General features: G+C 36.5%; 1 protein-coding gene across 7 annotated transcripts in view; it reads left to right on the top strand.

Moving 5' to 3' along the window:
- Positions 1-10984: 10984 nt before the first annotated feature.
- PPP3CB (protein phosphatase 3, catalytic subunit, beta isozyme) overlaps positions 10985-16240 on the top strand; it is a 35736-nt gene continuing 30480 nt past the window's right edge. For all 7 annotated transcript variants that reach the window (XM_015562154.1, XM_015562152.1, XM_015562153.1 and 4 more), the window contains exons 1-3: positions 10985-11212; positions 11909-12033; positions 14976-15087. In XM_015562154.1, coding sequence (XP_015417640.1) covers positions 11062-11212; positions 11909-12033; positions 14976-15087 — 388 coding nt within the window. In that variant the 5' untranslated portion in view covers positions 10985-11061. The remainder of the gene's footprint in view (positions 11213-11908; positions 12034-14975; positions 15088-16240) is intronic.

Raw genomic sequence — 16240 nt, 5'->3', positions numbered from 1 at the left:
TGAGGGTAGCTCAGGGGCCGGCCAGGGCGGGCAGGAGGGAAGCCTCCTGCTCACTCCAGCTCTGTGGCCACGGCTGAAAGCAGGTATCTGGGGTTTATTTACTTTCTATAATTGAAACTTTGTTGCTTTGACTGGAGCTCAGAGCCAGGCCACGGCAAGCGGGGAGCTTGGCTTCCTGCATCATTGGGGTAACCAAGCCTCCTGCTTGCTCCAGCTCGGTGGCTGCTGGCCGCCATCTTGGTCGGGTTAATTTGCATATAGCTGCTCTGATTGGCTGGTGGGCGTGGCTTAAGATGTAGCAAAGGTGTGGTCAATTTGCATGTTTGTCTTTTATTAGTGTAGATAATGTTTTCCCTGTACTACTTAAATACAGTAAATATAAGATTTCAAACAAGGTGTATTCTAGGGGTAAGTTGTGATTCCAAAACAGTCATTTTTGAATATGGAATAAAAATAATTTGATTTAGTAAGTAGAAAATCATAGTTAAGTAGAGTTTATAGGTATAAGATCTCATGTACTCAATAGTATATTTTTCATCAAGTCAACTTTCATTTCTTTATTGTGTTTGTTAGCCAGTTGGAATGCCTGATATGGATCATATGTTTATAGAGATAGTTTGCAACAGACTAGTTTGCACATGGAGTCTCACCCCTGGCTTACTCAGAAATTACTGGGAAATTCACCTTTCATACAGAAACCCACTTTTAGATTTCAGGTTCTTGCATTCCTCATTCAATAATTGCATACCATAATGTTACATTTGATGACAGAGAAGATATCCACAGTGTTCATTCAATCAATTTTAAAACTTGTTAAAATCCAGATTTTTTACAAAGTACAATATGTGCTAGTTTTGCAGTTGTACCATTTCATATTAGTAATATTATGGAGACCATCATTGGTATCAAATACAAGTAGTCGTTTCTACCCTGGAACTTTTCCTTTTCTCTATTTTATACTCTTAACACTTCTAGTCAAGAGGCCTGTATTTTATAGTCACATGGATTTTAAAGGGAGGAGATAGGTCTTTCAGCGTTGAATATTCAGGTGTCTGAAATTCACTTCATGTGAAGTTTGAGATATTGGAATACTATAGGTGATTCATGTATACATGTAATTAGCTCTTCACTGAAATTACTAGTGGTAATTCCATATCACTAATAATGAGTAATTAGGTTTTCTGGTTAGTTAAAGCAAATTTAGTTTTAAGCCCACTCCAGCTGATGGCTTTGGTATAATTCTTCTCTTTTAAAGTTTATGCAGCCCAAGTGCTTTAGGTGAGAATAGTATGCCTTCTTTAACTATTTTCCGTTAAGCATTTTTCTATTCTTTTAGATAAGAAGTTGGAAATAAGAAAATAGAAACAAACTAGGAAAAATAGCTAACTGCATCTCCATAAGTGCCTTACTGCCACATCAACAAAGTTGGTATGGGTAATTAATTAAAGCATAAAACTTTGAATTTTATGTATATCGCTCTCCCTCCTCCCCCGCAAATTTGCTTGACCTAAATTGTACAGACACTTCCTTTTCTTTCCAGATACTTTAAAAATGTACCCAGATTTGTAAGACTAGATTGTCCCTTGAGATGATTGAATCTTTTAGTCTTAATTTTTTAAAAAAGTGTACTTTATCACTTAAAGTGCATTGTCTGTATCAGTGATGGCGACCTTTTGAGCTCGGCGTGTCAGCATTTTGAAAAACCCTAACTTAACTCTGGTGCCATGTCACATATAGAAATTTTTTGATATTTGCAACCATAATAAAACAAAGATTTATATTTTTGATATTTATTTTATATATTTAAATGCCATTTAACAAAGAAAAATCAACCAAAAAAATGAGTTTGCGTGTCACCTCTGACACGCGTGTCATAGGTTCGCCATCATTGGTCTATATCGTGTGTATGTTTATTTTAGCACACACAATGTGACTTTCTTTTGGATTCAATATATATATATTTTTAACCTCATTTCTTAAATTATCAGATTTTCTGATTAAACCAAAACACTGGAGAGTATGTGTTTTAAATTTTTTAAAGCTGATATATTTCTGATGGGCAACCTTTGATTTACTTAGGTTCTGTTGCTAGCCTGCCCTGCTTAGGTCATTTGGCTAAAGTGTTTTCCAGTACCTTAGCTTTATTAGGATTGCTTATTTTTCATTACAGATTTTTTTTTTAATATTTGTATTTATTTCAGAGAGGAAGGGAGAGGGAGAGGTAGAAATAGAAACATCAATAATGAGAGAGAATCATTGATCGGCTGCCTGCTGCACCTCCCACACAGGGGATCAAGCCCACAACCCTGGCATGTGCCCTCACCAGGAATTGAACCGTGAACCCCTGGTTCATAGATGATGCTCAACCACTAAGCACCACTGGCCCGGCTCATTACAGATTTTTAGATGAAACACATAGGTCTTGGGGTCACATAGCTACTTCAGTGTTTCTTGCTAATTCTATTTCATTATATTTTAAACCAACTTGAATTTTAATTTTTGTTTACTAGAGGTATTTTGTGGATTTGCCTATGTAAAAAGATAACTCTTAAAATTGATGTTTAATTTTTTTTCTACCCCCATTAAATTCTTAAGCCTACTAAAATAATTCTTCAGTACTATGTGTCCTAGAGAAAGCAAAAGAACAGAGAATAGTGTTTGTGTGTGTGTGTGTGTGTATGTATGTGTATATGAGAGAGAGAGAGAGAACACACTGTGGTAACAAGACATCTTAGAAGGAACATGCCAAGGAGGAATACAGCTGCTTACTAGTGAGGCAAAGGTTTCAGGTTCCAGAGCCATTGAATGAATTGGTAGAAGTTGTAAACACCAGGCTGGTATTGCTCAGTGGTTCCACGTCGACCTATGAACCAGGAGGTTACAGTTCGGTTGATTCCTGGTTAGTGTACATGCCCCAGTTGCAGGCTCGAGCCCAAATAGGGGGTATGCAGGAGGCAGTTGATCCATGATTCTCTTTCATCATTGATGTTTCTATATCCCTCTCCCTTCCTCTCTCTGAAATAAAAACATTTTCAAAAAAGTTGTAAGGAAGTTTAGTGAAAAGAACCTTGATTTATTAAATGAGTTATGTTTTACTGCCAATCATATGACATTATTTCATCATAAAAATGCCCTATACACAGAGATAAGATAAGCTGACGCTAATTGGATATCCTTGTTTGGTATGTAAAATTTATTTTGATACGTCAAATAATCAAATGGGAGATATTTGTTAAATGCCTGCTGTATTCTAAAACTGTAGAAAAACAAGTGTAAAAAGATAAAATACAGTATTGGTTCTTGAAGAAATAAGTACTCATGAAAGGTTATATGTCATATGGACCGGTGTGTTTGATAAATGTGAGCTAAGGGGCAGAACCAGCAATTATTTGAGTTCAAAGGAGGCTGTGATGACTCTGGACTGGCGTGGTCTAGCAACAGTTTGTATAGGAGTAAAGAGGCCTTGAAGGATGGGTAGGTTTCAGATAAGTAGAGGATTGGAACCAGTTATTTGTGCAACATTTATTAAGTACCTGCTTTGCACCAGGTGTTACATTAGACATTGGGGAATTAAATATATTAAGTTAGATAGATTCTCTTGGAGTGCTGGCAGTCTAGAGGAGGAGACATTATTGTAATAAATAATACAGTGAACTAGGTACAAAGTGCTGTTGGAGCTGTAAAAAAGGGATTGACTATCTTACCTGGAGAGAAAGCATCACCAAGGCTTATGTTTTGAGGTGGGCCTTAACAGACAAGTAGAATTTCTCTAGATAGAAGTTAGGTCTGGGTAGAGAAAATATTTTCTGGTAGCACAAACAGCAGCAGAAAGGCATGGAGTTGTGTTTTTTCTTAAGCGTGAAATATGTGACAGTGTGTAAAGTGCTTGGCAAGTAATGGCAGGAGATGAAGTTGGAGGGATCTTTTGTACACCAGCTGAAAAGCTAGGACTTGAGCTAATAAACAGTATAATCTCTGAATGATTAAGAACACAGGTTCTAGAATTAGGCTGACTGGGTTTGAATCCTAGCTCTACCTTAATAACCTTTTTACTGTGGACAATATTCTTAATATCATTAAGCCTCAATTTTCTCATCTGTGAAGTAGAGGTAATGAAGTAATATTATGGGGGTTTTGAAGGATTAATGAAGATAGTCGAGGTAAAGTACCACAGTGTCTGGCCTGGCACATGATAAGTATTCAGCAATGGTTGCCACCACCATTATTGTTGAAGGTTTCAAAGTAGAGGAATGATCCAGTATCCTAGTTTTGAAAGCTAATATGGTATTGTGTAGAACAAAATGTTAGAAGGGGAGAGGCTTAAATCAGGGTGTCAGAAGATTAATGGTGTAGTTCAAATACAGAATGACCAAGGCATGAATTAATGGAAAGAGAGAAACCATATATGACACAACTTATGAGTAATATTAAACGGTAGATATATATTGGATCAGTTATTGGATATGGGAATGAAAGAGGTGGAAGAGCAAAACTTTTTAAAGGGAACAATAATCCAGCTAATTTTGCTTTAGGAATTGATTACGTTGATTAAATTTAGAGGCAGAGATTAGAATGACATGTGAAGACAAATTGAGAAGGCCGCTGAAAATAAGTTCCAGGCCCTGGCCAGGTAGCTTGGTTATAGTGTTGTCTCAATACGCCAAGGTTGTGGGTTCCATCCCTGTTCAGGACACATACAAAAATCAGTCAATGAATGCATAAACAAGTGGAACAACAGATCGATGTTTCTCTCTCTTCCTCTCTCAAAATCAGACAAAAATTTTTTTAAAAAAGAAAATACGTTTCAGGCTTTTTTCCCTTTTAAGAAACTACCCAAAGTTTTTGAGTTGGTTAATCGAGCTGTGCTTTACACAATCAAGGGGGAGAAAAAGTAGAGCTTAGATTTTTCTAGTACACAAAGTGGTTAGACCTTGAATTAGCTAACATTGATTGCAATAATGGAGATGTAAGAAAATGAGCATATGAAGAACAATAGGACTTGGAGCCTAAAAAAACGACACCAAAATTTTAAGTCTGAGTGACAGAGAATGGTAATATAACAAAAATAAGCTGGGAAAGGGAATCAGTTTTGACGGAAAGGTATTGTATTCACAAAACCACCACAAATTAAAAGGAACTCAAAGGATACTTTGAAATTTTGAATACAGTACTATAGGATTTATTGAGCCTTTTCCTTTAAGAGCATGTGGCCAATGCATGCTTCTACCTCTGGCGACCGTTTTTCATGATTAAGAAGACTTCTGATGAATCTTTTAGTTACAAAGGCATTGTCATTGCGTTAGTATAAGACAGATGGTACTGGATTAGCATTTGAAGATCTCAATTGCAATCATGGCTCTACCTTGGTTGTTAAGGTAGAGCTAGGATTCAAACCCAGTTAGTTGAAATACTTTGAGTCAAAACTGTTACCTCATTTGTGAAATAGAGATAAAACCTGCCCTACAAACACACAGGATGTCTCTGAGAATCATACAGGATTATGTATGTGAAAATACTTTATAAAGCACTATAAGTATGTTTTTATCGCTATAAATTAGTATCAAGATATACAAATATTTTAGGAGCTGTAGTATATCTTCAATTCAGTAAACACTTACTAGTTACCTATGTTCCAATCTCTAGGTATGTAGAGATGAAAGACAGCCCTCTCCCTTCAAGGAGCTCATAAGCTCATGGGGGAAGCATATTTACAGTGCAGTTGCTAAGTGCCATGATATAGGTGTGCATCAAATGTTATGCTATGGAAGCCCAAAGGAGGTGGTGACCTTAACGTCGTCTGGAAACATTAGGAAAATTTTTCAATAATTGGAACACTGAAATGAGTTTAAGGACAAGGAGAAATTAGGCAAAAGATAGGAATAGTGTACCCCCAAACAGGCATGCAAGGTAAACATTTTAAATAAAACGATGTAATTTAAAAATGAAAATAAAGTGTCCATAGTGTAGGATGTATGTGGAACGTGAGATAGTGCAAAAGATGAGGGTTGGAAATGTAGGGAAGGGTCAGATCACAGAATCTTGTATGCCATGTTCGGATAAAGAATTTAGATATTATGTAATGAAACCTGTCTTGAAACAGGAGAATGCTGAATTTTTTTAAATGTTTTTATTGATTTTAGAGAGAGAGGAAGGGAGAGGGAGAGAAACATCTCTGTGAGAGAGTAATATCAATTGGCTACCTCCTGCTTGCCCCCAATTGGGGATTGAGCCTACAGCCCTGGGCATGTGCCCTGACTGAGAATTGAACTGGCAACCCTTTGGTGCTCAACCAGCTGAGCCACACCAGCCAGGGCAAGAATGTTGAATTTTGGAATAAGTATTCTGATGATTGTGGAGTATGGGAATAATTGAAAAGGTCGTAGTAATTCCAGGAGTGGGGGAAATTCCTTCCCCAGTTTTCCAGGACCAAAGGAAAATAGACAAAAAGTGAGAAGATGAAGATATCCGTTGTAGATTACTTTTTCAAGAAGCTTAGTTGTCAAGATAAGGGATAGCTACCTTTATATTTCTTCCTATCTCAGGGAAGAGGTATTCCTCCCATCCAATACTAAACATTCTATCTGCTCTGAATCCCAGACCCCACGCATGTCCCCCGATTCTGTTTCTTCTGCCTCTGACTCTCCATTGGGTCTTTCCTTTGAGCAGATAAACATAGTTAAGTCTCTGATCTTAAAAATAACCCAGCTCAGCCGGTGTGGCTCTGTGGTTAAGCATCAACCTATGAATCAAGAGGTCGCCAGTTTGATTCCTGGTCAGGGCATATGCCTGGGCTCAATCCTCAGTAGGGGACGTGTAGGAGGCAGCTAATCAAAGTTTCTTTCTCTTTATCCTTTTCCCTTCCTCTCTCCCTAAAATCAATAAAAACATGAAAAAACACAAAACAAGCAATTCTCCCTTACTCCTCCTTCCTATATATTGTGAGTTTCATATGAGAGATGACTAGAAGTTTAACAAAGGCAGGGACTTAAAAGGAGGAGGTGTTTTTTTTTGCCTCAATGAAGTGATGATATTGGAAGTGGTAATGGGGAGCTAACGACTGAACTTTTTTTCTCTGCTGGAGTAGTAGAGTGTGGATTAATGAGGAGTGTTCACTTTGAAAAATGTGTTTGAGAAATGTCCTTCAGGGGAACTAAGATTTAATTAAACTAGAGAGATGAAGACAAGAGTTCTTTGTTTGTTTTTTTTTTTTTTTTTAAATATATTTTATCGATTTTTTACAGAGAGGAAGGGAGAAAGATAGAGAGTTAGAAACATCGATGAGAGAGAGACATCGATCGGCTGCCTCCTGCACATCTCCCACTGGGGATGTGCCCACACCCCAGGTACATGCCCTTCACCGGAATCGAACCTGGGACCTTTCAGTCCGAAGGCTGACGCTCTATCCACTGAGCCAAACCGGTTTCGGCAAGACAAGAGTTCTTTGAACAAAGAGTAAAATGGGGGCAGGAGGGGTGGATTTTTTTTTTTTTTTTTTTTTTTTTTGCTTGTAATGGGAATTCTAGAGGCCTCAGTGAAAAAGATTCAGAGGGAGGAGAACAGCCAGAGGATGGCATGGAATAGGTGAAAGAAATACAGAGAGCCCAGCCAGTGTGGCTCAGTGATTGAAAGTTGACCTATGAACCAGAAAGTCATGGTTTGATTCCCCATCAGGGCACATGTCCTGGTTGTGGGCTTTATCCCCTGTAGGGAGCATGCAGGAGGCATCCAATCAGTAATGCTCATCATTGATGTTTCTATCTCTCTCATCCCCTTCCCTTCCTCTCTGAAATCAATAAAAAAAAATATTTTAAGTTAAAAAAATACAAAGAAAAATTCAGAAGTATAGATGACAGGGGGGACTTCATTTTACGTCGTTGCCAATAGCACGGGCATCTGAATGGTACTTTGGAGTAAAGTTGTTCATTTGGCACCGGCTGCAACCCAATTGGTGTTGGAAGCCTCAGGGGGCCTAATCGTTTGCAGCCTTTGCTTATACTTGGGGAACACGATTAATTTTCAGGATTTCTTACTCAGTAGTAGAAAAAGTAAGATCTCTGTCCCTCCCACATCCCTGATCAATCTGTGTTCCTGGTTTATTTTTCCAACTTCCTAAATTAAATCTTTTTTAGGCCTTGTTTTTTAGCACCAATACATTAAATCTGAATGAAATACCCGGTGCATGGTATTGATTACTAAGAACATATGCTCATCATGGTAAAATTTGGGTTAAAGTTTTTGAACAGGACAGTTTGATCAAAATGAATATTATCAAATCAGGTTTGCTAGTGTTGGAAACTTGGTGATTTGATGTGATTTTATAGCCCTTTAGGTTGTTCCAGCTAATCCTCCATTTTAGCCATTTCAATTATTGATCACTTACATTACAATTACATACATTTATGTTCTGGTTTTTCCCTATCACAAATATAGAGGAGCAGGAAAAATAGTCTGAAAATAAGGAGAAAAATGTATAGGAAGAAAAACCTAGGAAAGCAGGAATAATGGACTGAAGATGAAATAGAAATAAAAAAGAAAAACCTCTTAAAAGCCTGAAAATAGATGGAAATGCTTTAAAATTAGAAGTTGCCAAACAAAGTAGTAATTTGAGAATATTAATTTTTAGAATATTTTTATTGATTGATTTTAGAGAGAAAGAACGCGTGAAACATCGATTTATTGTTTTACTTTAGGTATTCATTGGTTGATTCTTGTATGTGCCCTACCGAGGGATCAAACTTGAAACCTTAGCGTATTGGAATAATGCTCTCCAGTTCCATCCATGCCGTTGCAAATGGTAAGAGTTCCTTCCTTTTTAGAGCAGCATAGTATTCCATCGTGTAGATGTACCACAGTTTTCTAATCCATGCATCTGCTGATGGGCACTTAGGCTGTTTCCAGATCTTAGCTATGGTGAATTGTGCTGCTATGAACATAGGGGTGCATATGATAATATTAATTTTTGATGAAAAATATTGAACCCTCTATTGACCAATAGGGTCAATAATTAATACCTTATTAGGCCAAATTCTATTTGGTAAGTTTTCTTTTGCCTGATTAGACCACTTGCTAAAGCTCCTTTCCTACCTGCCAAAGAGCACATGCCTTTTTCCTCTTATTTTCTTATGTACTGATATATTAAAACATATTATTTTGAAACTCCCTGTTCTCTACTTTCAGTTTGTGTTGTTAGAACAACACTGATCTTCCATAATTTTTACCTAACTTTTATCTAGGGTGGCATTTTTTCACTCCTTAACTTGTACCCATTTCTTAAAAGTATTCCAGCCCTGGCCTGGTTTTCTCAGTGGATAGAGCTTTGGCCTGCAGACTGAAGGGCTGTGGGTTCTATTCCCAGTCAAGGGCACATACCTGGTTGCAGGGCTCAATCCCCAGCCCAGGCAACCACTCGTTGTGTCTCTCCCACATCAATGTTTCTCTCTCCCCCTCCACTCTCTACAAAAATCAATGGAAAAAATATCCTCAGTTGAGGACTTAAAAAAATCTATATTAATAAAAGGGTAATATGCTATTTAGATTTCTTCCAGATGTCCTTCTGGACAAAGCCCTGGTGGTGGGGGCCGAGGCAGAGGTGGTTAGGGGCGATCAGGCAGGTAGGTAGAGTGGTTAGAGGCAATCTGGCCGGCAGGGGAAAGCGGTTAAGGGCAGTCAGGCAGGCAGACAGAGGTGTTAGGGGCGATGAGGCAGGCAGACAGAGGTGTTGGGAGTGATCAGGCAGGCAGGCAGGCAAGCAGTTAGGAGTCAGTGGTCCCAGATTGCGAGAGGGTGCAGGCCAGGCTGAGGGACCCCTCCCCCCGTGCACGAAATTTGGCCTCTAATAAATAAATAAAAGGTATCCCAGCTGATCCTGAAATGTAAAAGTGTGCCTTGAGTTGAAAAAGAAGTGAAAAGGCATAGGTCTGTAGATAACTTACTGATGAGCATGGAGGCAGTTTATACTCCACTCCCACACCCCACACCCCATAAATAAAGACATTTTGGCTCTTGGTTAAAGAGGGGGTAATCATTATATTCAAAAAGTGCTTTTTCTCAAACAACTTAAATGGAAGTGAAGATAATTTGCTTTTAAAAAGTGTTAGAGCCCTAACTGGTTTGGCTCAGTGGATAGAGCGTCAGCCTGCAGACTCAAGGGTCCCAGGTTCGATTCTGGTCAAGGGCACGTATCTTGGTTGCGGGCACATCCCCAGTAGGGAGTGTGCGGGGGCAGCTGATCGATGTTTCTCTCTCATCGATGTTTCTAGCTTTCTATCCCTCTCCCTTCCTCTCTGTAAAAAAATCAATAATACATATATATATTTTTAAAAAGTATTAGGTGACTTAAAAAATGACTCCATGATAAGGAATATACTGATGTTGAAGGTGTGTATAACTATTTCAAATGGGTGTTTTGTGAAATATGAAGGTAAGAGAAAAGCAGTATTTCAAAATTGTCATGATTTATTAATGTTTGAAATCTATGCATGCATCTAAATTAATTTAAATTTCATAAGAAAGCATTTGGCTGTTTTATCTGTATCCCTAAAAGTTTCTATTCAAGTTGGCCAGAAAACAATGTTTTTTATATTCTTATTAGGAACATGGTGGATCACCTTATATTTGGGATTTCTGTTTATTCAGGCTTATGTAGTATTAAGTTATATTTATTGTACTTCATATAAGGTGAAAAGTGTATGATATGTTATGAGAGTTCTACCAAAAAAATGTTTTATCTTAAAGAAAAAAGCTCTGCTTATCCTGAAAGAACTTTAATTTTGTGAGACAATTCATTTCTTTAATAATTCTCAACATACAAAATGTTATATACTGATTAATAAAAAGACGTATACTTTGCTCTTTTTTAAAGGCTTTTAAAAAATTAAGACTTCTATCCAATAAATGAAGAACAAAAACCACCTTTTTATTTTTTACTCTTATTTACTTAGATCTACTTATTAGTTTTATGTTAATATAATCTATAGTGATTTATTTTTTCTTAATTCAAATAAAATTGCAGCTGTCCCTTTCCCCCCAACACATCGCTTGACATCTGAAGAAGTATTTGATATGGATGGGATACCTAGGGTTGATGTTCTGAAGAACCACTTAGTAAAAGAAGGTCGAGTAGATGAAGAAATTGCACTTAGAATTATCAATGAGGGTGCTGCCATCCTTCGGAGAGAAAAAACCATGATAGAAGTAGAGGCTCCAATTACAGGTACATTTATTTATGTTTTGGATATTATTTTTTTATCACACCATTATTTAATTGCCTTGATATAGAGCTGTCTCCTTTTTAATCATAGCATATACTGAATTAATATTACATGGACATTATCTTGAAATTTACATTATTTTTTAAAGTTTTCCCCTATTTTCAGTGAATAAATATGATCCTAAATAATCTGAGTGCAGAAGTTAGTCTAATATGCTATTTTGAAGGTTTCATTGGTTGTGTTGGCCATAATTCAGTTTGATTCAATAAATACTTATTTCCTTTGCTTTCTGTCATTAGGGACAAATACCTAAATATCATATCAGATACCAAAGATAATTATTTAGAAGTCTACAGAAAGTATTGAGTTAGATTGGCGTTTTTACTGCCATCATTATAATTTTGTCATCCTAAGACACACATGGTTGATTTTCTAAAGAGAAGCTTTATAAAATATAGATGAAAATTTTGTTGCTGGCTTCAAGTTTATTACTTTTGTTACATCTTGTTCTATATCTTGAGCACATGAACACTTGGGTACACAGCATCCCTATCATGATTCTTCACAGATGACTGCCTTCTCAGTCATGTCTTGATAGAATTTATACTATCCCTTATGTAAAATAAATTAGAATTTAAGTAAAATTTGTTATTTCAGAGTGTGGTTTTTTTTCATATCTAATAATCTTCTTGTTTCAGTGTGTGGTGACATCCATGGCCAATTTTTTGATCTGATGAAACTTTTTGAAGTAGGAGGATCACCTGCTAATACACGATACCTTTTTCTTGGTGATTATGTGGACAGAGGTTATTTTAGTATAGAGGTAATAATCATATACTGTCATTTGATTTGCTTTTAAGTGTAGTAAAATAAATTTCTTAAAGTACCTGTGTTGGGTTCTTTTTAATACCTCAGTATTTTCTGTGTTTTTAGGTAAAGCTACTATTTATTCCTTATTCTGTTATTCAAAATAATCTATTAATTTCCCTGTATTACTCTGTTTATATAATTGCCATTTTTCTCAGTGGAAATTATATGCAAACTGAGGGGTCTATATTGCCCTGTTATCTAGTAGCCCTAAGGAGTTAGTGCTATTTCTCTCTCTTAGCCCTAAAGGTATTAACCTGTGTGAAAGAAGAGTAATTGAATTTTCTCTGATTAAATAAAGCACATTATAATGCATTTATTGCTTAAACCCTAGTACTTGTATTCCTCCTTCTGTAGCTCTTAAGACCCCTAGTATATTATATGGAATCCTGTGTATTCTGAAATTATTCATTTGTTTTTAAAAACTTAAGAGGCATTAAAATGACCTGTTGATTATCACTTAATGGTAGATGATTCTTTTTCTACTTTTACTTTTCTAATTATATAAATAAAATCAGGTTAAAATAGAACAATATGTATTTTCTAATATATCTCCTTTTTAAAATTTTTAAAAAATTTATAAGATTACATTTCGGGCATATAACAATTTGACATTTATATACTCTCCTTTTTTAAAAATATATTTTATTGATTTTTCACAGAGAGGAGGGGAGAGAGAAAGTTGGAAACATCGATGAGAGAGATACATCGATCAGCTGCCTCCTGCACATCTCCTACTGGGGATGTGCCCGCAACCCCGGTACATGCCCTCGACCGGAATCGAACCTGGGACCTTTCAGTCTGCAGGCCGACGCTCTATCCACTGAGCCAAACCGGTTTCGGCTATACTCTCCTTTTTTGAATGAAAATGAGACTATATTATAATATTTTTCTCTAACTAGTTTTTTTTCACACACCCTTATACTGCGATGTATTCCAAGTCAGTAAATATAAATTTAAAGCATTATTTTTTCTTTTTTTAAAAATGTAAGTCTTTATTGTTGAAAGTATTACATAAGTCCCCTTTTTTCTCCCATTGGCCCCTTCTAGTCTGCCCTATTGCCGCCCACTGCCCACCGCCCCCCCTCCCCCAGGCCTTCACCATCTATTGTCTATGTCCATGGGTTTATGCATATGTAATACAAGTTCTTTTGTTGATCTCTTCCCATCCACTCACCCCCACCTTCCCTCTGCGATTTGACAGTCTGTTCTATACAGCATCATTTTTAATAGCTGCATTGTATCCCATTGAATAAACAAACCACAATAGATTTAATAAACTCCTTATTGTTAGATACTTAAGGTGTTCTGCAGTTTTTTCCCATTACAAATGATGCTTCATTAAGCCAAGTTATTTATGCATCTTTGCATACTTGCCCAATTATTTCTGTAGGACAGATTCCTAAAGGTAAAGTTGCTGGATAAAAGGTCTACCAATAGATACTTGTGTTGAGCATTTTATATGTTCCAAGCATGTTCTAAGGACTTAACACACATTGATTAATTTCATCCTCACAACAGTGTTATGAGGTGAGTACTGCTATTTTATCCACTTTAGAGATGAGGAATTGCAGACTTGTAAAGGTTAAGTAAACTTGCCCAGGGTCACATTGTTAGTAATAGCTGCAGTCAGGCAATCTGACTCCAAGCCTATGCTCTTAACCCACCTCTCCTGGTAAATATTGAAGATTTAACCTGGTGACTTTCCATGCTGATTACCATTGTTGATATCCCTTTCTTCAGTTTTTTTGTCAACCTCCCTGAAGTATGCTAGGATACCTAGTGGCCAAGGGGGTTCAGCACTCTGTCCACTGAAATTTGCTTAGGAACTTTATTATCCTGAGTACTTCCTCCCATTCATAGTTTCATTATCAGCCACCTCAATCTTCCCTCAAGGCTTCAAGAAAAACAGATAATAGTCTTTAACAAAAAGACTGGGGGCTTTGACAAAAACAATAAACATTCTTAGGAAACTTATTTGGTAACTGAACATGGTGGTGTGTATGCCCTTGTTGCTGACTCTTAATACATTTTGTTATAAAAGGAAAATAACAAAGAATCAAAATATGCAAGAAGGACAGGTAATTCTTTAATATTTTTTAGTAAGTATTTTTCTGGTTTAATTCTTCTTGTGAATAAAATGGTGTAAATAGTTACATATTTCAGTAGACCTTAACTTGTTAAAAATAAAGTTTCTTTTTTCTTTTTATATATGTAATATAAACCAAGATTATTTCCATAGTAAATAGTCCTTCCTTATTTTTTTAACCAAATAAGTAAAATGTGACTCTGTTTCTTATGTTAAATCTATTTAGAGAAAGTATTAGTTTATTACAAATAAACATAAACGTGACTATTTCCTTCCTTAGGTAGCATGGCCTAATGCTTAACATCAGAGGATCAGAATTCTATCTCCATTACTTACAAGTTTCATGATTTTGGACAAGTTACTTAAACTCTGCTTTAGTTTCCTCAGTTGTAAAATAGAAATAATATTACATCATAGGGTTAGAGAAATAAGTGAGCAAGATTAATTTTACAGTGCTTGATAAATCGCAAGTACTCAATAAATGTTAGCTGCTATAATTTTTTACATTATTATTTGTTGATCTACCTAGGAAAGAGACCAACTTGCTAATTGTTTTTACAGCAAACAATTTGTAAATCTAAAGTAGTTAAATAGATTGACTCATTCATTCAACAAATATTTATTGATCTTCTTCTGTTGGCTAGGTACTTTTCTAGGAGTTTACATTTTAGTTAGGAACAGAGAAAAAAGATAATAATGAGTAATAGAGAATGTAAGTGTAATAGGGTTAGAGGAAAAAGAGCAATGATCAAGCATCTAAGTTAAACACAAATATAAGATAAATTCACTGGAAACATTTTCTTTTGCAGTGTGTCTTATATTTATGGGTCCTGAAGATACTATACCCAAGCACATTATTTCTTCTGAGAGGCAATCATGAATGCAGACACCTTACTGAATATTTTACCTTTAAGCAGGGATGTGAGTACTGCCATCAGAAATATTTTCACTTCCTCATTCTTTTTGGGTGACATGGATAGTAAGAGTTTGATGATTTTGTAGTATAATATATAAGAACAGATTTTGTGTACAAACATGTAAAAAATTGAAGAAGATTGTCAGGAACTCTCTAGTGTTTAATGGCATTTTATTCTAACATATGTCCTTAAGAACAGTTTTGAGTTTTATATATAGTAATATTAACAAGAAGGATAAAACTAAAAAGAAATTGTTGTTGCATTGACGATTATTGTCCCCCAATATTGAGGCATTCCTATGAAATTTCTTAACAAATTGTTCATCCTGTCATCATTGCAGATTTTTTGAAACATGCTATTAATGAATTGGCATCCTTAGCCTGTAATGTGTACCCCATTTCTCAAATTATTATAGCAGTGGTAATCGAATAGTTATAAGCAATCACATGGTATAGAACAGTGTTTGGCCATTTTTCACATTATAGCTGTGTGGTTGTTAAGTTAATAATTAAACCTTAGAGTTAAGTTCTAAAAATAGGTAATTTCAGAATTATTGAGACTCAAACATGATTCAGTAAAGATCATATTAGTAGACACTTCCAGTAAAGGAAGAAAAAGTGGTAGGTAATTGCAGACAGGCAAAGTCATATAACTTCAAGGATCAGGCAAATAATCTAAATGAATATGAGAAAGTCCATGCCTTACCTAAAAGCAATCAAATTAAAATTTGCCTTTTCTAAAAGCAACCAAGCAATCAAATTAAAATGTTTATTAAATCACTAGAGGCTTGGTGCACAAATTCATGCACCAGTGAGGTCTCTCAGTCTGGCCTGCGGGATCGGGCCAAAACCAGCTCTCCGACATCCCCTGAAGGGTCCCAAATTGTGAGAGGTCGCAGGCCGGGCCAAGGGACCCCACCAGTGCACTATCAGGATTCGGGAGGGACGCGGGAGGTTGACCAGCCAGGGAAGAACCACAGGAGGGCTCCAGGGCATGTCTGGCCCATCTGCTCAGTCCCGATCATCCAGACCCCAGCAGCAAGCTAACCTACCAGTCAGAGCATCTTCTCCCTGGTAGTCAGTGCACGTCATAATGACTGGTCGACCAGTTGACTGTCTGCCCCCTGGTGGTCAGTGCACATCATAGCGAGCGGTTTA

This window comes from Myotis davidii, unplaced genomic scaffold (genome assembly GCF_000327345.1).
Source record: "Myotis davidii unplaced genomic scaffold, ASM32734v1 scaffold134, whole genome shotgun sequence".
Taxonomy (NCBI): domain Eukaryota; kingdom Metazoa; phylum Chordata; class Mammalia; order Chiroptera; family Vespertilionidae; genus Myotis; species Myotis davidii.
This window is presented reverse-complemented; position numbering and strand designations above follow the sequence as displayed.